Raw genomic sequence first — 25,181 nt, forward strand, 5'->3', positions numbered from 1 at the left:
CTTATTAACCAGTAAGACTTTTTGTTTCTTTTTCAATGCAAAGTTAATTTCCAGTTTGAGGAAATTGTCTAAGCACATGGCAAACCAAGCTGGTGTCCTAAGCCTGGTGAGACTGCTGTATAGCCCTGATTATAAAATAAAATAAAAATCCAGGTAAGCGTAGATCCTTTAAATTCCTTTAAATTCCTGAAATGGTGGGAGATAGGCACAGGCAGAGGGGTGGCCAATGCCTGGCAGAGTGTTAGGTGCTCAGACAGTATTTTTATCACTGCTGTGTTTCTCTGGTGGGAGGATGAGGTTTCTGATAGGTGACTGTGCTAGACACTGACCTGCCCACATCCCCTGTAACTCTATACGGGACTTCCCTATCTGCTCTGCAGATTAAAAAGATCGTCAGATTCTTTTTTTTCTTTTGAGACATTTTACTGACATTGGCACAATTAAGTAACACTTAAGATTGCTGCAACAAAGTTAGGAAATGAATTAGTCCTCTCAGCTTTGTCAGTTCTGTTTGTGGTGGGTTTGACAACACTTGGCGTACAGCTCCTTCTGCAGGGCTCGGTTTTCGTGCCACAACAAACCAGGAAAGGAAGAATCTAGAATAAAATAGAACTGAAGAACTGGCAGAGGCTCCAGGACAGACATGTAATGTCTGAGGTAATACTGACTTAATCTACTGACTTGATTTCAGGTTGATGGAGCCTCTTTAAATATGAAGTTTTTGCTTGGCTGAGGCAGATATTAAGCTTTATTAGTCATCTATTAGACAGTTCTACCTTTCTGAGCAATGTTGCAAAACAATGTAAAAATTACTTGCCAATATCTTTTATTTTAGGAATCCACTGAGTATATATTGCTAATAAACTTCTAACAGATGATCAGCTGAAATCTTATTTCCATTTATAAGTGATAAGGCTAATGCTGTACCACAGTAAATACAATAGAGCTTGGGCCTATTTCTCTTGGTTCTCATTCTCCATCCAAAAAGGGACAGAAACTACTCAGCATCTCTGAGGACTGGGCTACAAGCTGGACTAGCTTGGTCACAAATGTTTATAAAAGACAGAAGGGGGAAATATAGGGAAAGATATTCCCACAGTTGGGGAACAGATGTGAAGCCCAGTCTGAAGAAATATAGGGAATGAGAGGATATTGGTAGGATGAAAGATGAGTAAGAGGATGAGCTAAAAGCAATTAATGCCAAATTATGTATCACCAGCATTATAAAATTTTGTTTGTTGAAAACATTAAGAATCATTTGTGTTCTCTGGAGTGAGCTCAGAAGATACTGGCCAGCCAAAAGATGATTTTTTAATAAAATATCTCTGTGAAAAAAGTTGCAAGGAGAATACTACATGTTGAATAAACATATTGTTCATCATGCAGAAACCGCACAGAACCAGGGGTCATTATATACTCTCCTTGTAAACACACTTTCCGTCATCCTTGTCATTACATTTAATAGACCTGCTGTTAAAAATTTCTTGATGTTTATGCTTAAAGCCTTGCATACTAAAATGTTTAAAGAGTATTAGTAAAAAATGGAACAAAATAAAATACTTGCTATCTTTGCAGAAGTTTCCAATCAAATCTAAATCTGAGTTTATTTAAATTAGCCTATTAAAAACTATATCAAGTAGACTAGGATTTACAATTAATCTTTCCAGAACAGGTTATTACTATCCTGTAGTAAAATTTTTCACTGTAACCTCAAAGCCTAGTTTCCATTTTTACCAGTTCTTAAACATCTTTGTTATTTCTTATTAAAATCTTAATGACAAGAAAAATGGGATAAGTTGTTTTCAAATAGTCAAAAATAAGATCAGTGGCCTTCTCTGTTTACTGGTGTCCAAACTCTATCCATTTTTACACAGTATTTTCCTTGTCCTGGTAAAAAGAACCCTTTCCCCCTGCTCTTTTGGGGATTAAAATTTATGTTGAGGAACTGGATTTTGAAGCCTTTTCCTGCTTGGACTGTTATGAGCCTCTGACATCTTTTAGTTGTTGCTTCCATGTGTTTCTTTGAGCATCCTAGAAATTTCCAGCATGACTATGGCCTTTACAGCCTCAAGAGAATGGCATACAGTGGGACTGCAGAGTACTCCCCTGTAACTTCAAAGACTACACTAACTTCACGTGATTTCCTCCAATTTTCCACAGATTTCACTTGGACAGAATACTGACAGAGGCAATTACTGTTGTAATTAATAGGGCTGGGGTACTTGAGTATTGTCATAACTTGATTTAATTAAGGTTTAAGCTCATCTCAAGAAACTAGTACTAGTGAGCAAGTATTAAAAAAATTCTACTTTACAAAAGAAACCCCTGAATTTTAAACCTGATTCATGTTCTGAATGTGTTACAGAGTAAGTAATTCAATTTGCTGCTTTAGTTTACAAGGATACTGGTCAGTTTAAAGCAAATGGAAACAATCTTTCAGCTAAAAACCAGAACCTTGCACTTACCGACTACGAATTACTCTTTTTAAGTTTTCACTGTAAAATATATGAGATGTGACATCATCTGTAAGTAGGCTGGCAAATAATCTATAGTATTCAATAGCATTCTTGTGGCTAAAGCAAGTAATTCCAACCAGTACTCTCATCCTGCAAACACACGTTCAGTCCACACTCCGCTTCCTACTACGCCATGAAGTTATCAGCTTAGGTTGTACTAGTGCTGGTTTATTTATCTCATTTAAGTACTCAAATGCTAAGAAGTTTGTTTCTAAGGATACAGAGTGCCTTGCTATCTCTTTCTAGCATGCAACATCATTTCTGCAGCTGGACTGTTATAACCAATCCCCTCACTGTCTGTCACAGAGGCCTAATGAGCAATGTTCATTCTTTTAAAGAAATCCCTACATTGCAATGCCAAAATGCTAACTGGAAAGGGGGGAAGCCACTTGCTTTTGCTTTAGCTAGAGAAGCAGGGACTGAGCTGTGACACAGCATCCTCAGTTCTGGGGTCTGCTATGCACCCTCGGTAGCAACTGTGGCAGATTTTAAAGTTCATAGTATCCTAGAGCTGCTAAAGCACAGTCCTCTTGTGTGACTCTAAAGCCTTTTTTATTATTTCTTTATTGCTAAAACTCTAGTATCCTTGGCTGGCTATATCTATGATCATTCAAACACCATGTGGAATGAATATGACAGCTATGAAATGCATTCCCAGCTTTTGGGTTTAAACCTCTCCATCTCTGCTTGTGATCAGCAAACTGATTTTTAGAGGGAGACTTCATTCCTTCAGAGGGAACAAATCAAACCTACTTCACTATAAACAAAAGTGAATTTGATTAACATTTGTATTTATTAAATTCAGAGTGTTTCTCTATATCCAGACTTCTGAAAGGACTTTTGTAAGACTTTCCTTGAACACAGTTCACATATTACTGTTACTGTGTTTTACTTACCTGTGTCTTGTGTCTCTATTCCTAGCAAGACAGATCAGTTCAGGTTTAAAAAAAAAAAGAAAAAGACAAGAAATGTTAGTCCTCAACAAAACTGTATTCTTTGCCTGACTGCTCACACAGCTGTATCCCAATAACAAAACATTGTTTATCCTGTTACTCAGTATTATTTCTTTCTCTCAAACTGCTTCCTTTCCACTGCCTGAAAATTGCCAAGTTAATTCTGAACAATCAGCACACATCATCACCAGCAATGTTAGCTAGTGGGAGATTCATGGGTGTAAGAGAAATCTAGTGTACCACTGTCTGAAATATTTCCTGCCTTCCCCTCTGGGCCTGAAAGGGAAGGGGAAGCTGGAGTCATAATTACAGGGGAGTCGTTAACGGTGGCACAGGCCCAGCCTGCGACAGGTCAGACTGCAATGCTGGGTTTGCTCTTGTCTGCTTAAACTCAGTCACATCTTCTGTTACAGACCAGGAGCAATTCCACTGTATTAATTCTAAACATGGTTAGTCTATCTTCAGCCACAATGCTGTGGCTTGACATGATACTCTGCATATTTGCTATTGAATTATGGGTTTTTCTTCAAAAATACGCTTCATGGAATATTTTAACTTTTTGAGAAAATGTATGAAAAATCTCGCAGGAAGAAAAATTAGCTCTATTAATCCTGTACTTTGTAGAAATTCATTATGCAAAACCTGTTCTAAAGACCACTTAAGATGCCCTTTTTAACTGGAGACTTTAAAGTAAGTTTTCTGATGAGTTTGGCAGTTGATGAGACATATGCTCACAAGGCAACTATAGGTGGCTGCTTTTTTAAGTCCCAAGGGAAAAAAGGCTAACCGTAATTTTCATAGGCATACCACAGCCAGGCTAATGAACGCTAGTCCGAGAAAGCTAATTATTTTTTTACCTTAATTCTAATATGCCAATTGAGTTTCCAGAGGGAAAGATCCGTCTGACAAAATTGAAGTCACCAATATACACACTCCCATCAGGCCCAGAAGCAAGAGCAACCGGGGCAAAGAGTTTGCTGTTGAGCGCAAGACCGTTGCAGTTGGAGCAAGAGACACTTCTCTGGTGTCCATTGCCCATCACAGTTGAGATGACTGGCGGCTGCTGGGAAATGAACATGTTTTCACCATTGCCTTTGTGTACAATTCCTGAGGGGGGAGAAAACAGAGATAAAAAAAGCAAATGTATAGCATTTAAACTATTCTGCTGTCTTAGATTATGCAGTCCTCTAGAAAACCAGATTACCAAAACAGCAACAAACATTGGATCTTTTAAAGACTGTCACCAGGTTCCACTAATCCCTTCCAATTTTGTTCAGTCCCAAGCTTCACCATCACCATTTTGTCGATTAGTGGTTAGTGGCTATTTTAAAAGCCAACATCATGAGGAGAACTCATGGTTGGTTAATGCTCTAACAAATTGACTGTTAATTGCAGCGCTATCTGATTTCTTGGGGATTACTACTTTAATATTCATTTTATTCATAAATTTTTATTAGGTAGCAGAGGAATTTCTTAGGCAGTTTGAATATTTAATTAAAGGAGATTAATAGCAGGACTACTATGCATTTTTCACAAAAGAGCACTGAGTGGCAGTACAAAATCAATATTCAAATTTAAAGGCAAGTCCTTCATGGTATATAAAAATGGTGCCAAGTGCAGCAAGGCCAAGTTAAGAGTCAAGGAGTAATTCTGAGGCACAAGTGAATGTCTTACCAGCAAGAATATATTAAGTTCTGCCATAAAGTTTAAAACAACTTTCCCATGGGTCAGCATTTTAGCACTGCTCTGCAGCATACGTTATTGAAAGTCTTCCCAATTACTAGGTTGGTGATAGCAGAATCAGTACAAAGATGTATTCTTCTCAAGCTGATAGCTGTAGTGTTTATTTTAAATAACAATGCAGTAATATAGTTAAGTACCTTTAAAATGACATGATATTGTAAGATTTTGGCTATTTCTGAATAGAAGATAGGTATTCTTTTAGACCACAGCCCCAAATCCTTTCCCTTGGAAAGCCCAGTACTTCATCAGAGAAGTGGCATGATTAAAGGAATAATCACAAGGGAATGTACTTTCTGGAGGACTCTTAGACTGGGAAAATTCTAGATACTGCAGGAAGTACGTGTTGAGACACATCTGAGTTTTCCCAAAGTATGGCAAATGGATTTATGTACTGTCTCTACCAATTTTTGTTAAACTATTTTTTTGTGGCTTTCGGATAAGTCTGAAGCTAAAATTTGCCTTGGAAACTGAGTGTTGCCATAGCTATTTTGAAGGGAATTATTTTTTTACAAATTTATTTCTGAACAATAGAGGACAGAATACTTACATTTGTTTGAACATTGGCTTAAAAAAAGCATCTTGGAAATATGTCAGTAAAATTGATGGCAATATCCTCCCTTATGCACCGGATGAAAATACTACTAAATGAAGACGCTGCCCTTTGTCTGAAATTAACAATGTAAAGGTAATCTTTCAACTGCCTTATACAAATATGCTAGTAAATAATTGGGGCTCTGGAGAATATGTTTTGCTGTCAAGAAATGTAAGCATGTGCTTAATTTCAGGCTTTTGAGCTCCTGCTTTAATTTTAGTCAGTGCTGTGTTGTACTGGGGCTAAAATTGCCTTAAAGCATAAAGTCTCTGTAAAATTATTCCTCCTTCCCCCAGATAAAAATAGAATCAATACACTTGCCCATCAGAAGAAAAATCTAATTCAAAGAATACTCTGAAAAATCAGTTAATAGCACATTCATTTGTATTCAAGAGATATAGGTGTCTTTAAAAGGACTCTACGCAGGAACTAGTATTTATAGTATGTGTTCTCTTCTTGATTATGAGAAATGCTCTGAAGATCTTCCAAACTGACCAAAACCTTTGCGTTAGAAAACATTAAACTCTCTTCATGTCATGAATTAGGAGTGATCAAACCTCTAAACTTGAAGGGGAAAAAAAAGTGGGAAAAGAACAGTTTAGTATAGCTGAGAACAGGATATGATCCTTTGTTAACCTAACAGTCACACTGATGCAAAACCATATACATTTAAAAAGCTTGAGTTTCCAGTGACAGCCACATTGGAACAATATATGTTATTTCACATCTATGCTGCTGTAATCGGACATCTTTTTTTTTCTTTTTCTAAAGATACTTAGATCTGGCAATAGAACACAGTTTTTACTTGCTATGGTTTCTGCATGTTAGTACTTGTACCTCCACAGCTTAGACTATGCTATGAAGTGCAATTCTGTAAAATGGCATCTATTTATTTTCACAACTATTCTGTTGTACTTGGTTTATTTTGTAACATCTCTAAAATGAATAGCCTTTATGGGGAGGGAGATAAGCGTATCCACCCTGTTTCTGAGAAGGAATGTTGTGCGCAGCAGCAGACCTGCTGGAAGACAAAGCTTAGTGGCTGAAGTTAGATATAAGCTCCAGTTTTAGTTTGAAAACAAAATTGTAATTTGCAATAGAGAATTTTTAGAAAGACATTTCTGTTATATTCCAATGCTATTTCTGTAGTTAATCCAGTGACGGTGTTTCAAAAACAGATGCAAGTTTCATGCTTCCAGAAAGAGCAGCTCTTCATACATACACAGGGAAAGTTCTAATTAAAAGTGAAAAACCTCAATATATTCATACTTGAGAAGGCTACTCATGCTTTTCATTTCACTCACGGTGGCATGGAGATAAGTCTGAAATGTTTAATTCTAAGTTTGAATCATATTCTCGTCCTTATTTAAAGTACATTTTATATATCTGAAATGGAAGAGCAGTTCACTAGTTTCTAGATAAGACCAGAAGCACGCTTGTTATTTTTATCCTTTTGGTTAACGCAGTTCATTATTTGGTTTTGCTGCTTTAATACGAGCCTACAGGCTGCTCTGTTAGGTGTGCACTAGCTATGGTATAGTCATTGTTTTTCTGCTCCTAACTGCTTTTCTAGCTCCTCTACACAAGCCAGGTGTGCATGCTCAAATCCTATTATAATCATGAGGAACACTTGAGACATCACTGAGCTCTGGCTGGGCTTTGCCATCCTCACCAGAGATGCTCTCACATGCAAACTGTAAACAGAAGAGACCCACTGATTTCAAGCCAGATGTGCTTATGCCCTCCCCTCCCCAGACTGCCTCTCTGTAAGTAATGGGTGAGGATGTTTAGCAGCTTCCCCCTGACTTCAGCCTTGATCGTGCCCAGTGCAGCGGGAACATGTGAGGAAGAGGAGCAGGTATAAGGAGCTGCGTGTTCCCCATCCTTGATATGGGGCTGGGGTGGTGGGCACAGCCTGGGTGGTTCAGAGGAGGTGGTGTGTGGCTGACAGGTCAGTGCTCTCTGGTGTTCTCAGCCACACAGCTGAGACGGGGCCAGGAAACAATTTGTCACTGTATACCTTGTGCTCAGGAAAGCAATGATTTAGCCCTACTCAGATTATAATTGTATACTTTACAAAATCTCAGAACATATTAGTGCCTATGAGGTGAATTATAGTAGTAACCACTGCAGTTAGTGGATAGTCATATAAATTGGAGTTACTGCCAGCAATTTAGTCTTGAAATTAAACTATGCAAGTGGTAAATTGGCACTAAGGAGTAGACTATGGGGCTCACAGTTGGGGGCTGAGCTGACTGAGGTCAGATTTCTCTTTGTGTTAAATGTCAATAGCTGGCATTTAAAAGAGACAATCTATACAAACCAATAAGACAGGGTATGAAAGAACTGCTGTTTAAAATGTCAAACTATTTTAAATCAAAACAGAAATCCAGATAATTTACAAACTAAATCTGACCTTTTGTATTTGGACTATTTATACTGTAGCTGCACATTCAACAACAGAACTTGTAAAAACCTGACAGCCATACATCTGTGCATGAATCTTCATTAACAGTAGTCTGCAGATGAAAATAGATTTTAGTGGACTGACTCTCAGCTGGAGCAAATTGAGAGAACTTTACTGAATCCAATACTCTGCTGATTTATAAGGGCTGAAATCTGACCCCAAGTTTCTCTTACCCTGGACAGTGAAATCTGTTCATTGGCAAAATCATATTCTTCTAGTTACCATAATTTAACTACAAGTATTGTTTTAATAATTTAATCCCACTAGTTCCTGATTATAGATGTTAAGGGAGGAAAAGAAAAAACTCCAGGAATAAAATAAAAGCACTGAGAAAACAGATTCAAGTCTCTGTGCTTGAAGAATCTCTATGTGGGGTTAATGTTATGACACCCAAAGCATTTGCAGTTTTTTTCTAATGCCTTGAAAGGTGCTGGACTGCTTGTCCTGAAGAGTAACTTACTGTGCTTCTCCACAGAGTGGGCAGCCACAAAAGCTTCTGCATACTGGACGGGCAGGGTGGTTTCAGAAGTGCTACCTCTCACTCAGCCAGTCTTTTTTCATGCACGGTTTGTCTCCCTGCTGCTGTGATGCTACTAACCACCGTTAGTCATAGGATGAATTAGGGGTATAGACATTTCACTGAGAATATAGCACACTATAAACTGACCTGAAATGTGGTACTTCTATACCAACAGTGTGAGAACAAACCTAAATTAGTATGCCCTTTTCCCATCCAAATGACTGCAATGTGCTAGCAATCGCGAGAGTTAGTGATATTAATGTTTAATACCTGGGAGCCAGAACATTAAAAATATCCTTTCAGGTGGCATTTGCAGTTCAGTTCCCAATAAATGAGGGTGCACATTGAAAGAGGATTACACATTAGGAAGTGTAACGCTTAAAATCTGAACAATTAATTCCTTTAAAATTTGTATTCTTCTTCTGCATGGCCAGTTAATAAAGGAAGGACTTACCACTTTGTGGATTTAATACATGGTGTTTGTTTATAGACCAGCCTCCCAGATTTGAAGCATCCATTTCAAAGCCTTGAAGGATTACTGTTCTCTTCTCCCACAGAATGAAATCAGGACATGTTTCATATTCATATCCCACTGACACTGCAAACAAATAATTAAAGATCTATCAGTCTACCTTTTCCTCTGTGAACTACTAGGTAATTTTTCATTCCAGGTTTTGATATTCATTTGTTAAGTAATGATGCCACTAATTTTCCTGTGCCTGATTGCTATTGTTGAGTGGTATTTTTTTAAAAAGGGTTTAAGAGATTAGTATGTTATTACAGCTACAGTTACTACTGTTTCAAAGCATAAAATTTTCTGTTGTATCAGTTATGGATTTCTTAGGAGTATAAATCTCCTCCAGTGACTCCTGATGTGATCGTTTATTGCATTTCTGCTAATTACCTGAATAACAGCTTAAATAGAAAAAAAATCCATGTTAAAACAAACTGGTTTTAATTTGTTTGCTAACTGTAAAAACTGTAGCTAGGCAGAAATGGATTGCCAAGCTGAAAATTTCTAGAACTAAACATTTATCTTAACAGACTTGCATATCACATGGCTCCCCTCTACGGCTGGCCAAAATATCTGCTGAAAATCTTGAATTTCCCTAAGGATGGTGGTTTTTGGGGGTGCTCAAACTAACCAAAACTCCTTCCCTTTAGTAATTCAGAAAAAAAACCAAAACCCCAACCTCTTCAAAATTTAATTTTGGTATCTCTAATATACCAACTTTTTTTTTTAAAGTTATCTCCTCTAGTTAACTTTTTTAGATTTCAGTGCAACTCATTCATAAAGGAAGAATGTTTGTTACTTTGGCACCAAATCCCCAAATTTGATCTAGGAAATATTGAGATAGTTTGGCCTTTCCAAAATTAAAAATGTCTTTAAAAATATTTTAAGATACCAAGATAAAATATTTAAAAAAATACAGTTTTCTGACATTTTCAATATTTTCTTCTCACTTTTTCTATGTAGCAGCTTTAGGTACACTTTACTTGAACCATAAATAGTTTTAATACCATCTAAATTCCATTACTGGATGCAACTGAAATATTGTGTCCAGCTATAGCAGGGACCATTTGTGTTTGTCAGATAAATGTTTTATGGCAAACTGACTTGTGAAAATCACATCTCCTTAAGTACTGTAAATATTGTATGTTTCAAACATGATAGGTTTTCAGTCTGAGGGTCCAGCAGCCACTCTGTCCAATTTTTCTGTTACAGGAGCTCTTATGACTAACATCACCCATGTTTCCGGGTAACTCCTTGGGCTGATTGCCCAACTCTGGGCATGGAGCTTCTTCCAGAACAGCCACATCTTGTGTTGGGATGAGCTATTGAGGTTCAGTAACCAAACATGCTATTTTCTAGGTGCTAATGCAGAGAGAAGATAAAGGGCAGATTTCTCCTATGAAGCAACCTCACGCTTGCCACCTACATGTTTGCAACTTTACTCCATTCATCTACTTAACATGTTCAGTCCTGGGTCAGATGTGTATACTTGAAAAGAGGGATGACCTATAATACCAAGTAAGTCAGTCCCTCAGCCCTGCTCCACGAACTGTTACAGACCCACAGGACACTTCACCAGCTGCTGTAAGGTAGCATGCTGGTATCTGGGTCAAGGGAGGTATAACAATTTACACCATCTGAGAATCTGTGCCAATGGGTCCACAGTGGCACATTTACTAGAACTGTAGCTACACTTTAAAGCATCTGGTATTCCCTGCCTATAGCTGATGTTTCTGAGCTGCCAAATACCCTGTAGAGGCTATCATCCCCTTTCTTAGAAGCTCCTTGCTCTCGTAGTTATTGGGCGTAGCTGCCTTTTTGTCCCTTCTCATCAGTGAAGAGACACGTGGACATACACTCACTTTGGCTGTGTCTACAACCATGTTTCTGTGTATACTTAAACATACTTATGAAAGAAGTCTATGCTCTAAAAAGGATTATCTCTGTGATCTTAAAGCAGGGTCTCCTGAACCATCTACTTGGAGGTATTGATGTACAAGCCATGAAAATTTCCTGTCAATCTTTTTGCATGCAAAGTAGTCAAGGCAAAGCGTAACAATTGTAAAGTCAACCAAGGGACTGCAGTGCCACTTGATAAACAAGTATTTTGTTACTGGCAGGTTTTGTGAAACACTGTAATTTTGTAAATGAAATTACAATCTCAGTCAGCTTACCCTCATTGTGGAGTGTTTACTTCCTGGTCAAATTAATTAATTTATAGCCCTTTTTTGCGGTGACTGAGATTTCACTGCATGAAGGACAACTGTAGTGACTATGTTTTTGGACACTAACAGCCAGCAAGTACAGCTCTTTACAATCTCAAAAAGGATTTAAAAAGATTTACTGAAATCTGTACCAAAATTCTCTTCTTTTCATAGAACTATTTAGAAGACTGAACAATAATTTGTCAGTAGTGCCAGCATAACACAGTTTAAGGGCTGTTGCCGAAATACAGGTAAGAAATAAAAGACATGATTAAGCAGGACAGTAACCTCTATCTTCAGCCTCTCCTCAAATATTTGTACTTATCAGCAACCTACTTCTTCAAACAATGAACATCATGAACTCAACCAAAGTAACGAGTAATAAACCGAGAAGACCGAAGACTGCTTGAGAGCTGGTTTATTTTTACACCCAGAAGGGTTAGTCCTTGCTCACCACTTCATGCTGCTGTGTGGGATGCAAGGGCTTGCAGGAGTAAGATTGAGCATGCGTGGAGTTATACAGGAGCATTTATTGAGATTTCTACTGAAATCCTTCCTTTTCCTATGTTAAATTACAAGGGGACGTAGACTTTACCACCAAGGTTTTGTGTGTCAACATTCACATGATGGGTTTTTTTTTATTCAGAACAAAAAAATGTTAGTTTATCATCTCAGTTGTTGGTCTGAGAAGATGGCCTCTTGTTAGGGACTTGGGAACTAGACAAACACCAGCAAACAAATTGAAACAGAACCACTTGTGTGTGGAAATATGCTCAGAAAGTTGTCTTTTCTGTAACTGGTTATGTGATCGCTGCTGTCAATAAACCTGAAGAAAAATAGAGATGTTTATAGTATTTATAAAACCAAAAGCAGATGGTTATATTCCTGAGTTCCAGGACTTCAACCTGCTGCAATTTAATTTAATTAAAATGAAAACTGAACAGAATGCATTATTAAATATTGGTAATATACTGGCAGAGGAAATTATTTTGACAAAAATTCATATAATGGATGCAGATAAAGGTCCCTGAGTACTACAGTGTGTCAAATTAAATAAAGCTTTATTGGAATCTAACAAAGCATGCTAAGAACGCACTTAAAATATAAAGATTTTTGCTTCTATTTTGAAAGAAGCATAATTAACCTAAACTTTAAGGAGAAGAAAAAAATTAACCACCAATTAAATAATTTAAAAGTTGTTATCCAGCACTATTGCATAAGCTTTATTCATATTTAAACATATTATGCTCATCTACTTCTAATCTGGGACTTTGTAACTACAGTATCATTTCATAAGATGTTATGTATTTGATTTAAATTGTTTTAAAGTCCAGATATGTAATGGACTTCATGATCATCAGAAGACTTTTAAATGATGCGGAGGGAGCAGGCATACTTGACTGTTCCCTCTCAAATGTGTGTGTCAGTGATAACGTGCAGTGACTGAACACAGGGCACGCGTAGCTGTGCTGAGGAAAGCCCCAGGTGGCACCCGTGACCCATCTGGTCCTGCCTGATCACCCATGGGAATGCCAAAGGGCACACTAGAATTTTTTTTTCCACTTCTGGATTTGCACAAATATGTGTAAGTGAAGCCAATGACCCATTTAATACCTTCCCTCACTGCAAAATGCTAGAAGGAGTCTACATCTGTAATGGGCTAAGGCTAGATTTGCCCCCTAACAAGGTTTTGTGAGACAGATGGGCTGAAAAGGGGCACTCCTGCTACCCAGCATGTTCAGAGACCTCCTTCGAAAAGTTGTCTACCCTTCCGTGGATGTGGCAGATGAGATGCAGATATGCTGGATGATGCGGCAATTTAGGAGACCTTGCACTAAGGGTGGAGTTTTGATCACTTTGGGCCGATGTAATGTGTGGGCTACAGCTGGAATGAGAAGACCTGCGCTTCTGCACTAGCATTCATAGCAGATCAGGAAACTAATGAAGCTGAAAATTTATCATTTATTTTCTGGTTGCTTCAGTTTTCAGCTGAATTTGTTCCTGATCTGGCTCATTTCATGATCAAATGAATGTCAGTGGTGGCTCAGGGGTACGGAGAGAAGAACATGGGAATGTCCCTTCTGGCAGCAGCCTGCAGCCCTATCTGTTGAAGCAGACTGTGGGACCACAGCCCTAGAATAAGCTCTTTGTTTTCTGATATATTCCTATGTGCATCGAGTGATGGAAATCATACTCCATGCTCATAACCCTTTGTGGACACTGGTGGCTACGTTTGCATCATTCTCTAAGTGGAAATGACTGGAAAAATGTTATAATCCTCCTTTCTTCCATCACCTCTCCATGCAGCTGCCTCACAGACCACCCGGCTGGGAGGACATGCTAACACAGTCACACACTACATGCTCTGGGAGTTCAGGGCTTGTGTAGCCCAGATGGCTCCTTTTGCCTTTGCACGAGTCGATTTGCAGGCATGCTGCATGTATGGACAACACAGCAGATCCTGAAGAGAGCTTCTGGCTGCCCCTCAGAACAGCAGTTTCATATACGGAACGAGGCATACTCCTCGTGAGGGTAGATAGCTCCAAGTAGCCCTTGCTATTCCTGTTTTACAGCCTCATCCTGCCAATGTTGCTTGCTGTAATTCCCCTGACTTAAAAAGCAACACGAAACTGCCAAGGAAGTGAATAGGGCTTATTCACAATACTAAGCTTTGCCGGTAAGGTAAATAATCTTAATGGAAAGTATCTATAAGATTAGTCCATTAAGCAACATAACCCCAAATTCAATTAAAAAAATAGGAAGCCATTTAAAAACCAAATCATGAAATTAATGAAAAAAATGCCAGCTAAATAACGTGTATTTGCACAGACAGCACTTCCGTAGCAATTCTCAGAATAGCTGCTCGCGCTGTTTGATAAAGAAAGCCTATGAAACATGATGATTTTTGTATAAACATCTTTCTTTCTTTAAACAACAAATCAAGAAGTTTTAACTGTTGGAGATGTGAAATGTAGTAAGAAAGGATGCCTGAGAGTTAGAATTTTGTAAACCCTAAGTGGAAATGACATTTTAAATGTCACAGCCAAAAAATGACAGAAACAATGACACACCAAAGGTCATATTCAAAGTAACATTCAAAAACAAAGACAGCTGAATATAATGCCGTTAGTACATAACCATTCTCCGAGGGAAAAGGGGATTTTCAAATTGATTAAATTAGAAAGATGACATTGGAAGAACAAGAAAATAAATGTTCTTAGGAAATCATACAAGTCACTTTAGCTAAAGAGGCAGTTGATTTAAAAGAATGTAAGTAAGTGCAGCAACAAAATTTATAAGCCTCATTTTCGTGGCTTGATGTGTGTGAGCGCTTCTGCTTACATCAAGGTGATTGTACATACCCATCGCCTCGGCCAGACCAGAAACCTTCTGTCCGTATATATCTGTCTTATTCCAGGCAAATGTGTATACCAAATTGGCTGCAGCAGGAAACCATTTCTGAAGCAAACGTCCTTCAACAGCAACTATCAGATGGACTTTCGTCATTCCAGAAGGGATGGTTGTGTGTGTCAAAATAATGCGCAGCAAAGTTTTATAACCCGGTGTTCGACTGCTGAGATAACTCAGCTTCACAAAACTTGAAGGAATTGGGATTTCCTCCTGGACCACCTTGGGAAAAAACACATCATTATATCTATAGCCAAGAAAAATGCAAAATTTTAATAGTAACAGCAGGTGCTTATTTTACATTTCACAATCATGATGTGAACACAGTACCACTTACTTAAAACACCGATGTTGGCTGCTGTTAAACCACAACATATCTACTGAGGAGCAAATACTACCTCTGTGGGCATACTCATACACATGAGCTCTACAGCTTTATCTTGGCTTTATTATTTGGTTTACTTAACAAGTGTTCTTAACCAGAATACAATTGAAAGCTTTTTATAAATATGCACTATTTATAAATAGTTAATACACTACATTATGATTTGAAGATTTTATGCTGCTTTAGAGGTAATACCTCTGACTTGGGGAGAGCTAAGAAATAACCAAACCTTCCTGCTAAACCATCTTCAGTGCAGAAGTGCCTGCAGTAAGGCTAAGCTCCAGCCAGAAGGGGCATGGCATACGAAGGCGCACCATAAGGAACCTAAGAAGCTAACTGGGGACACACGGCAATGAAGATTGAAACAGTCTGGGTGTCGGAGTCACTAGCTAACAGGTAGGTCCCCAGGGTGCGCGACGGAGTTCAAATCCCACGGCACTGCTGTCAGCGCCGCTGTCTGAATCACTTGGATTAAAGCTGGCTTGGATATGCCCACTGTGGGGTAGTATCAATCGCGGCTGCAATGAAGCTAAGCCCTCGGCAACTAGAAGGACTGCAAAGACTGCGAGCTTGTGAGGAAGAAAAGAAACCTGGCCTTGACCTTTTGAATGATGTGGGCCTTGGAGCTACAAAAAGGGATTTAGCTCTTGTGATCTCCTGAGAGAAAGGAGATCTTCTGGGACAGACTGTGAGGAAGAGCAGGCAAGAGGAGAGAGCAGCTTCTTGGAGGATGCCACTGCAGTCACTCAAAAGCCACTGAAAACTAGACTGTGCTTAATAAGGTTAATGATTTTAGCGTATTTCCATAATAACAAGCCAACCTGTCACAATGCTAAATTGGTTCAAGCTTGGAAAAATACGAACTGTTTTGTTTATATTCCCCAGTTTTAAAATTCTTCTTGTTAACAATAGATTACTTCACTTTCAAAACAATTTTATTTACACGTTGCAACAGTATCACTGTCATAGGATTGCTGCAGTACAGCTGGAGGCCTGCCAGCACTTGTCGTTTCGACATATGAAATGTAGTGTTGCCAGGGAAATCCTGCTCCCTTTATTGTTCCTGATTTGCAGTGTTCCCCTTATTTCCTGCTGACATCCCAGCTGCCCCCTCTGTCATACATCTGACATCTCTTCTCATTTTTTAATAGAAAAGTAGGAAGAAATATTCATGCATTAATACATGCTAATATATCTCGTTCTCCTATTATTCTGGGTTACTTTTTGTTCATTTCCCAGTACTGTACAACGAAACTTAACACTCTAAGGACCCCCCAATGACAAAAAAAAGGACTGGGGGCAGTTTCTCTCTAAGTAGGCTGCATCTTTGGGTACCTTGCTGTTTAAAGAAGACCCAGGAATACCTCATGTGGAGTAATGATGTGACCCAGTTTTTTCTTACTAGCATGCATCAGTTATTCTTATTTTATGTTCATTAGTTTCACTTAGTACGTTCTGTGAAGCAATGCTATGGCCATCAACTGGCTGAAACATGATAATGTTTTTAATAGTTATGGAGATGTTTAGTCATAATTGAGTTCAATCAGAGGTCTCTTACATGTAGAATAAAGGCTTTTAATCAGTAGTAACACTTTTATAAGAAAAAGAGAAAAGGTTGGAAATATTCATGTCTACAGGTAGCCTCCAAAATACCTTCCAGACTTGCCCAGTGAAATTTCAAGAGAACCCAAAAGAGGCCTTATTGCTTGAACTCTAACTGCTCAAAAAACATACTAAAAATTCTGGGGGTTAACATGACCTTAAACCTGTGTAGTTGTATTTTGTTGGGTGTTTGACTCATACAACCTCTTTTAAGTCCCAAATAAAAGAACAGTTAAATACAAGGTTAATTAGAAATTGCTTCTAAACACTTAAGGGAGCGTCAAGAAAAAAGACATTTACACAGAAACAATCCTGAAGATTGTGTTAAAACTGCTCTGCTTGGAAACAAGGTAATAAAACCCAAGAAGCTAACATACAGCTGGAGATGCCATTGTAAAGATCTAGAAGATGTGAACGGATGAAACATCCCTAGGAGACTTCAAAGCATTTTGGGTCATGTCTCACATTGATGCATGGGGAGGTTGTACTGTTTATCTGTAACCTGGGGGTGGTTTTGTGCATCACTATAAATAAATGAGGATTTCAATAATAAATCATGTTAGGACCCCCCACTTTCTTCTACTTGGAGGTAAGAAATAAAGCACCTTAAAATATAAACAAAAAAACAAGGAAAGAAAAAAAGAGAAAAGCATCTTGTGAAACAGTACTAAGGAGATACGCACTGGTGTCATTCTGACAAGTGAATAACATCCCTGCAGTCAGTTGCTCACTATCTGGTATCATCATCTAAAATTGTCTAGAACCTGTTCTGCAACCCAACAAATTGTTAATGTGAAAGTCTTTTCATTACCTGTAGCTCTGGAATAATGGTTCCTCTTTCAGGACAGGACCCTCCAAATGCTGTCAAGGGTGAAGGGAGTACAATCGGATTTGGGCTGATAAAACTACTGATGTCACAAGATGGTGTGTCCGACTCCGTTCTTTGCATTACAACTTTGTCTACGATGATAAATCTATTCCAAGGCAACCAAAGTGTCCTTTTTTCAGATAGGAAAGGAGATCTGTCAAAAACTAGAGTGACAGAGATGCCTCCAACAGCCACAAGGTCAAAACTGGAAAAGAGAAAACAAATTGCTTTCTTTTTGTTTTATCATAATATTACCACAACTTCCAATGCATCACAACCAAAAACTTCATGTTGCTTATTACAGCCCTTAATTTACTATGTGAAATCATTCAAGTATACCTTCCTGCTGTCACCCTGGTACTTACTTACACAGAAGCTTTACCTCTCTGTGCTTTCTCCCTGTATGCATCAATAGCAAGGTACAGTACTTGGCTGTTACTTGGCCAACCTCCCCCCTACTTATTAATTAGAATCAATACTAATGAGTCATCCATAACAAAAGTGTGGACCCAGTTACTTTGGTTTATACGAAAAGAAATTCCTAGCGCAGAAAAAGGATGCTACTCATAATCTGTGCAGGTACAGAATGCAGAATAAGAAGTCTTAAAGCCTGTTAGGCCTTTTCTTTATTAACATGTCCTTCTCCCTTTTTCTAAAAGTAGCAGGAAAAAAAGGTTGAGTACATTGAACAGGAGACCCCTCTGTGCAGGATATGAAATTTTTGGGGAAGATGCCGATTAATTGCACTGAGAACTGAATCAGCTCTTGTACATAAGGCAGGTGATCCTCCGGGAGCTATTGTGAAGAACCTTTGGCATATCTGGGCTGCAAAACAGTGGGACATAGAAGGCACGATATAGAGTCTCAATTTCCTGAGTTTCTGACATCCATAGTCAGGCAATGCAAGGTAATATGTAAATAGATACTTCACTCTCTCTGTTATTGAATGCATTTATTATGGAGGCTTTTGAAGGTAACAAACTGCGATAAGAAGTCAGACTTAATTATGCATATCTCATCACATTTCCCAAATGACACCCATTACATTCACAGCGAAATACAGGTAGCATATTTTAATGCAACAACTTTATCCAGGCTAGCGTAAAGAGGAAATGATAATTACTAACTTTCAGTACTGCGATTTGAAAGTCAATAAACTAAGGTAGAATAAATATGCATGCTCCTTACTTTTATAAATTGACAAAGCCAAACCAATAAAAAAATAATAAAAAATTGTGGAAACAGTGACAAATTACACTCTTTCCCTGTTGGAAGATAGTTTCTGATTTCTTGTAATTCACAACACAGCCAAAGAAGATGAAGTCTTAAACTGCCTTTAGCAGGTTAATTCAAGTTCAGGAGCAAATCATGACCCTATTGCAAATGGATGGCTAACCCTGGAGTGCAATATAGAACATATAGGAACTTCATCTCTCTTTGAGAACTGAACTAAGCCCCACAAGGCTGGGGAAGAAGGGGAAGCCAGGATTGGTCAGGACTGGTTGTGGAACAGCAATTTAACCAGTTTGGCTCTGGAAAGAGTCTGTCCTCACTTTCACCAGTGTGGCTCAGGTGATCAACTAAAGGAGTTAACTTCATTGACACCTCAATAAACTACTTGGAAGATTCAAGCTTAACAACAGAAAAAAAGAGGGAAGACAGGGAATTCTCTGGAAAATCTGACCAGTGAAAATATTCAAATGTCAGGAAGGTACTGTTACAGCAGTACTGTCCCATTTTGACTCCAGGTGTTTGAATGTCATTGCAATCTTGTTGATGTTCAGGTTTCTTCTCTTTCTTCTTTGGTCCCTCTACCACAGAGAGCTCTAACTAAATGTGCTCCTAGAGCAGAGGGCCAGATGCCATCCTCAATCCACACTATGAACAGCGATGTCTATGAAGATTTTGCACATGACTAGAAGGTGGTACATGGCCCTAACTATACAAATCTAAACCAGTGAAAGACCACACATGAAAGGCTGACCTTCCATCTTGTCGACTGATGGTGTATCCGTACTCATTGTGGTGCAGAAAACTGACGTTCACTCCAACCAAAGGTGTTCCGTCTATTGCTACCACCTGGCCTCGAATGACACATGCCCGTCTGTAACAAAAAGAGTAGAAGGCAACATGTTAGACACATCAGGAGGGTGAGAAGGGCACTGATTTCAGAAACTGTGCTATACTTCTGTCCCAGAGAGACAGAACTACTCTGTTATCATTGTGACTGTTGATTTTGAATGAAAATTCAAACAAGTCCAAAAGATTGATTTGAAAAACCATTATCTCATGAAGACGACACACAGACTCTCCAGTGAATCGCTGGTGTATCAAGAATATATTTCCATTTCCGGCTCTATTTCAGGATACCATTTGTTCTGCCATTGAATAGCACTGCAAAGGTTTCACTGATAGCATGATTTAGCTTGCTGCAGCTCTAGGGGGTGATGATTTGTGAAAGGGGAGAATGAAACCCCATTCTCTGCTGCTAAGAATAGGGCATTGCTGTCTATTAGGAAAAAGCTGAACTAATGTGATAAGGCAGCAGCGAGACACATGGTCCTTCACCAAACTTCAGAAACTTACATAGGTAAATTCAGAGAGCGCCTAATTAAGCATAACATACCTTTTTCTCAATCCCCCATCACATGTTATGCCCTTTTAAATTCCCTCTGGGATGTGTTAGACTTGCACCCACTTTCCAGCATAAAAATCCTCCCATTCCAGTACAGAAGTTGGAATATGGCAGCAGAGCAGAACACATCAAAGTCAACGGACAGAGAAGTGAACTCACTACTAAGTGGGTCTAATCGGAGGCTAACGGGATCACAGAATCATAGAAAATGAGAGCTGAAAGGAAATACAAGACTTTATCTTGTCCATTCCTTTGCCTCAGGTAAGATCAACTATACCTACACTACTCCATACAGATGCTTGTCTAACTCTACAACCTCACCAAGTAACCCATTCCAATGCGTTTGCGTGAGTGCTTTACTCATGGCAAGTTCTTCCTACTCTCTAATTTGAATCTCCACTGCTGTCCTTTAAGACCATTACTTTCACCCTAGCCCCAGAAATGGTGAAATTACTCTCTCTTTCTTAGCTTTAGCCTTTTACATATTTGAAGACTGAAATGTAAGGGAGACAAATCTCATCAAGGATGAAGAATAAGGTGTGAATACCGTCATGGTGCAGATTAGGACCTAGTGGGATTTTTCTAAGGTCTTACACAGCTATGTTCCACTGAAACACCTTTCAGTATTTTTCTCCGTGCCGTCAGGCATGCTACATTAGCATACCACCACCGGCTGAATGGATCCAGGTCTTGGGATCTAATGATAAAATTGCACATATTTCCTGGAACTGTGGTTTCACATAACTAAGTGAACAGTGTATGTAGAAGTCTTTTGATAACGTTAAGACATTTAGGGTCAAGACCAACAGAATACTTATAAAGGTAACTGGCATTAAGTACTCAATATAAACAATAAGCATAAATTTAGACATCGTTATGTTTCTCTTTCGGTTTGAAAGGTCATGATAGACCTCAACAGACACATCCTACCTTTACACAGTGAATATGTAATCTAAAGGAAAAACTTAATAGCTCCTCAGATGAAGGATATTTAGAAGTCTATATATGAATTTAAAAAAAATATCCCTGGAGAGATTAATTGATCATGATCCAATGAAATCATACGCACAAATTGGAGACCATAAATTTCTGAAAATTCTGACTTGTTTCATAAGATCCCATTCTCCAAAGCCACTTGACAGGACACTAATTTATCACTATGATATCATCAAACCCGTCTGACTGTGACCTGAGAAAATGCAACTGGTAAAAATTAACCTCTTTGCGAGTACGCCATTCACCACAGTTGCTAATATGAATTCCATGCTCCCAGGACATAAGATGATGATTTTCAGCAAAGATGCTGATAAATGCCAGAGGAATGGGAGAGGCTGCATTACTGCCAGTATGCAAAACAGAGTTCTGATTTACCACCTGTTCGTTTTCTACACTAACTGAATTGGTTGCGGCCCTATTTGTGGGCAAAACCTGCTGCTCCAGTGAAGGCAATCAAGCTCTTGTGTGTCTCAACAGACTCACGAGACTCACTCAACAGGACAGCCAGGTTCAATTACTCCTTGATTTGTTAGAGCAGAAAATACCGGTTTCTATTGTTTTCTTGTATTTCTAACATCAACAGACCTGCCTTTCCTTTTCTAATCCCTTTATTAGCGCACTCCATGTATTTACAACACACATTGGTGTGAGAGACAGAGACCCCTAAGAGTCATCATTTTTCAGTACATTATTCTCGTACTCCTGTCTGTTCGTTCCACACAGACCTGTCTTCTGACTCTACTCTGTTCTCATATTTTACCAAGCACACAGACTTGTGCGATAACAACTCATCAAAGTCTTCATTATTTCACACATAGTCTTTCTTTCCTCTACTCATTCACTTTACTTCTCATTATTCATAAATAATATCGAGACTTATCTTTCAACTTCCTTGCTCCTTTTTGATTCGTCGTATTTTACAAGCCACACACATTTACAGTATGTGATAAAGACTCATAAACCTCATTATTCTACATTTATCTGTATTGAACTGTCTTTGCAATCTTTTAGATTTTAAATGTTCTAAGCCTGCCTCTGTTGCTACATTTGTCCTCATTATTTACTGTCTTTTTATTACCTACTCTAAGTTCAAGAGTCTTCTACTCTCTGGCCTCTTCTTGAATTACCAGCACCTACTAGATCTCTGACTGAGCGTTTGATCAGAATTAGATTTAATTTTTGCATTTACTGCAGGTATGGAAACATTTTTCAGTTCCTTTATGACCAGCACTAATCGCAAAGGCTCAGGGAGGTAACAAACCACCCCCCAGTTTGCTGCAAGTTCTCCCTCCTTTCCCGATACCCTGACAGCTCACAAAGTGGACCACCGTGCCCAGAGGCATGCTGGCACGCAGGTTCCCTGCAGCTTTGCTGCTTCCAGAAGACCTCACTTAATTCCTTTCCTTACCAGAGCTTTTAGAGCATGTTCCCTGCAGTGATGTCCCTTCATACTCAACTGCCACTTCACGCTTCCTTGCTTCAACATTCACCCCCTTTCCAGGTGAGCTGTGGACCTTGCTACCACTCACTGCTTTTCTTATCAGAGAAACCTCTAAAGATTATTATGCCTCCTCGATGTGCTGTATGTCCCTGTTCTATTCTCAGTCTCTAAGATTTATTCTACATGCTTGTGACTGGCCTGCTTTTCTTTCTCATGGGGGATAATAACTCCTACTACGTGTCCAACAGCCACCTATTTGCAATGATTGCATAATCTTGGACTAAGGCTGTCCAAGTTGTTTTAACTTGAAAGTAAGCAAAAAACCTGTCTTTTCTAATTCAGAGGAGCTGGGAAGGAACATGTCCCTGATAAGCTGCCTTAGCGTTTTCAAATGCATTAAAAATGTTTCTAGTCCCCTGGCAAGCTGTACTAAATCTGCAACTCCAGAGGGAGCAGTTGGCTTTTTGAGAGAAAGCAGAGATTCCCACGGGTTGCAGGTGGCCTAAAAGAAGTAGGAATTCTCTGCCAATGCTTCATGGGTCATTCCATGTGTAACTGAGGATCTCAGCTCTGCGGGTCTCAGCTCTCTGCCATCAGGCAGTTTGTTTGACATCTCTAATTTAAAATATAAATAGAAGTTTAAAATTCTAGATGCATTCTTTCACTACTTGTAAAGCATTTTATTATTCTACCACCATTCCACCACCTCTACTACTACTTATCTGCTATTTTTTTGCTTTTGTTTTGTCTGTTAAAATTTCCAACATTCTCCGAGCACCTCAGGCTGAGACATTAGGCCTAGATGTGGAACTCTGTCAACCAACTTGTGAATTCGCAAGTGTCACATTACCAGAAGATGTCATTTACTGTATTACATTTCTGATTAAAATCTTCAATCAGAGAAATTAAGCTAAAGGCTAGTAAGGTACATTCATTTCTTCCTGCTGACAGTGTTGCTGTAAGCAGCCTTTGAAGGGTAATTAATTCAGTACCATACACTGGACCCTTTTTGTAGGCAATTTGCAGCGAGTCAAATAGCTTGCCAGCAGCATGCATTAAAAATACTCAGCAAAGAAACAAGCTAAAAACCTTCCTGAGAACAGAAGTTGATAAAAACATTATAATCCGCTACACCCTCCTACATGCAGTAGGTCAAAACCATTCCTGATGTAACTGAGTACATTTCCATTTATTCAGAAAGTGTCTAATCTGCCTTTAAGCATGACACAGTTTAAGTTGGGAGTTTGTAAAAACCCAGTACAAATGACATAGCTTTGGCACAATAAAAAGCAAAATATATTTAAAAAACATTTAGCTCTTTAATATTGATTTTGGTGTAGCATTTAGCCCTGGCTCAATGCAACACCCTGACTGCACTGTAGAAGGCAAATGCTTAAAAATCAGATCTAAGCTAAAGTCTAAGATGCAAATGCAAAAGGATAGATGTCCCAGCAGTTGTCAGAACAACTGATTTTAGTATTTCAGATGATGTTGAAAATGCCAGGATATGGCAGAGACCAAACACTTTGAGTCTGAAGGACAGAGATAATCTTTACCATTTTTTGGTAGCTTTCCCAAATCTATTCAACATCACTTTGGCTTTATCTACAGTGAGATTCATGCAAACATCACCCATATTGGAGTTCCACTGACCTATGGTAGAGTAAAACACTGCACAATGCCATTTGAATCAGAAGACTGAAAACATTGGATAGATGTTTCTTCCTTAATCCTCCTAATGGTCTCAGAGACTTCTTGCAAAGGTGTGTGTGGGGAAGCCAGATAGGGCTTTGCAAAATTTGAGCACCAGTGGGAATGGATGCCGGTGCTCTGAAATAAATGAATGCCACTATTTCATCCAATCCTTCCAACATTTCTTGTTGAACCACCAATGCTATAAAGTAAGTGGCACTGCAGATAGCCATGAGTTAATATCATCTGCCCGGACACAACCTTTTCAGCAATAGCCAAAAGGAGATTAAAACCCCCCAAGCATTCTTTGGTCTGTACCAGATAGGCAGGATTGCAGATTTCTGATTTTTTTTAACTGTAGTAACAGTTGTCTTTCTGTATTTTTTTCAGTAATCTTAATTCCCAGGAGAAGAACAGACACTAGATGACAGTCAGATTGACAATGTCAGAGGAAGATTTCTGAACAGAGGCAGCACAGCTAAGCTGTTGTCTCCTTCTGAGACTCTGCTTATCTCTCATCCTTGAGGAAAATTCTGGCAGTTTTTAATAATATTTGACTTATGGATGAGCAATTTTTCAACAGCCTGGAAGACTTGAGGATCAAGCAAAGTGTGGACTGATGAACTCCTCGGGGTGCCCAGTACA

At 38.8% G+C, this 25,181-nt stretch overlaps 1 protein-coding gene across 1 annotated transcript in view; it reads right to left on the reverse strand.

The window, feature by feature from the left end:
• TENM1 (teneurin transmembrane protein 1) overlaps positions 1–25,181 on the reverse strand; it is a 251,593-nt gene that overhangs the window by 57,325 nt on the left and 169,087 nt on the right. The window contains exons 15-20 of the mRNA XM_010569145.1: positions 19,757–19,876; positions 17,716–17,977; positions 14,872–15,139; positions 9,246–9,389; positions 4,327–4,576; positions 3,413–3,433 (exon numbers count right to left, since the gene is read on the reverse strand). Of these exons, the coding sequence (XP_010567447.1) occupies positions 3,413–3,433; positions 4,327–4,576; positions 9,246–9,389; positions 14,872–15,139; positions 17,716–17,977; positions 19,757–19,876 (1,065 nt within the window). The remainder of the gene's footprint in view (positions 1–3,412; positions 3,434–4,326; positions 4,577–9,245; positions 9,390–14,871; positions 15,140–17,715; positions 17,978–19,756; positions 19,877–25,181) is intronic.

This window comes from Haliaeetus leucocephalus, unplaced genomic scaffold (assembly GCF_000737465.1).
Source record: "Haliaeetus leucocephalus isolate CR32 unplaced genomic scaffold, Haliaeetus_leucocephalus-4.0 Scaffold262, whole genome shotgun sequence".
In the NCBI taxonomy this organism is placed as follows: domain Eukaryota; kingdom Metazoa; phylum Chordata; class Aves; order Accipitriformes; family Accipitridae; genus Haliaeetus; species Haliaeetus leucocephalus.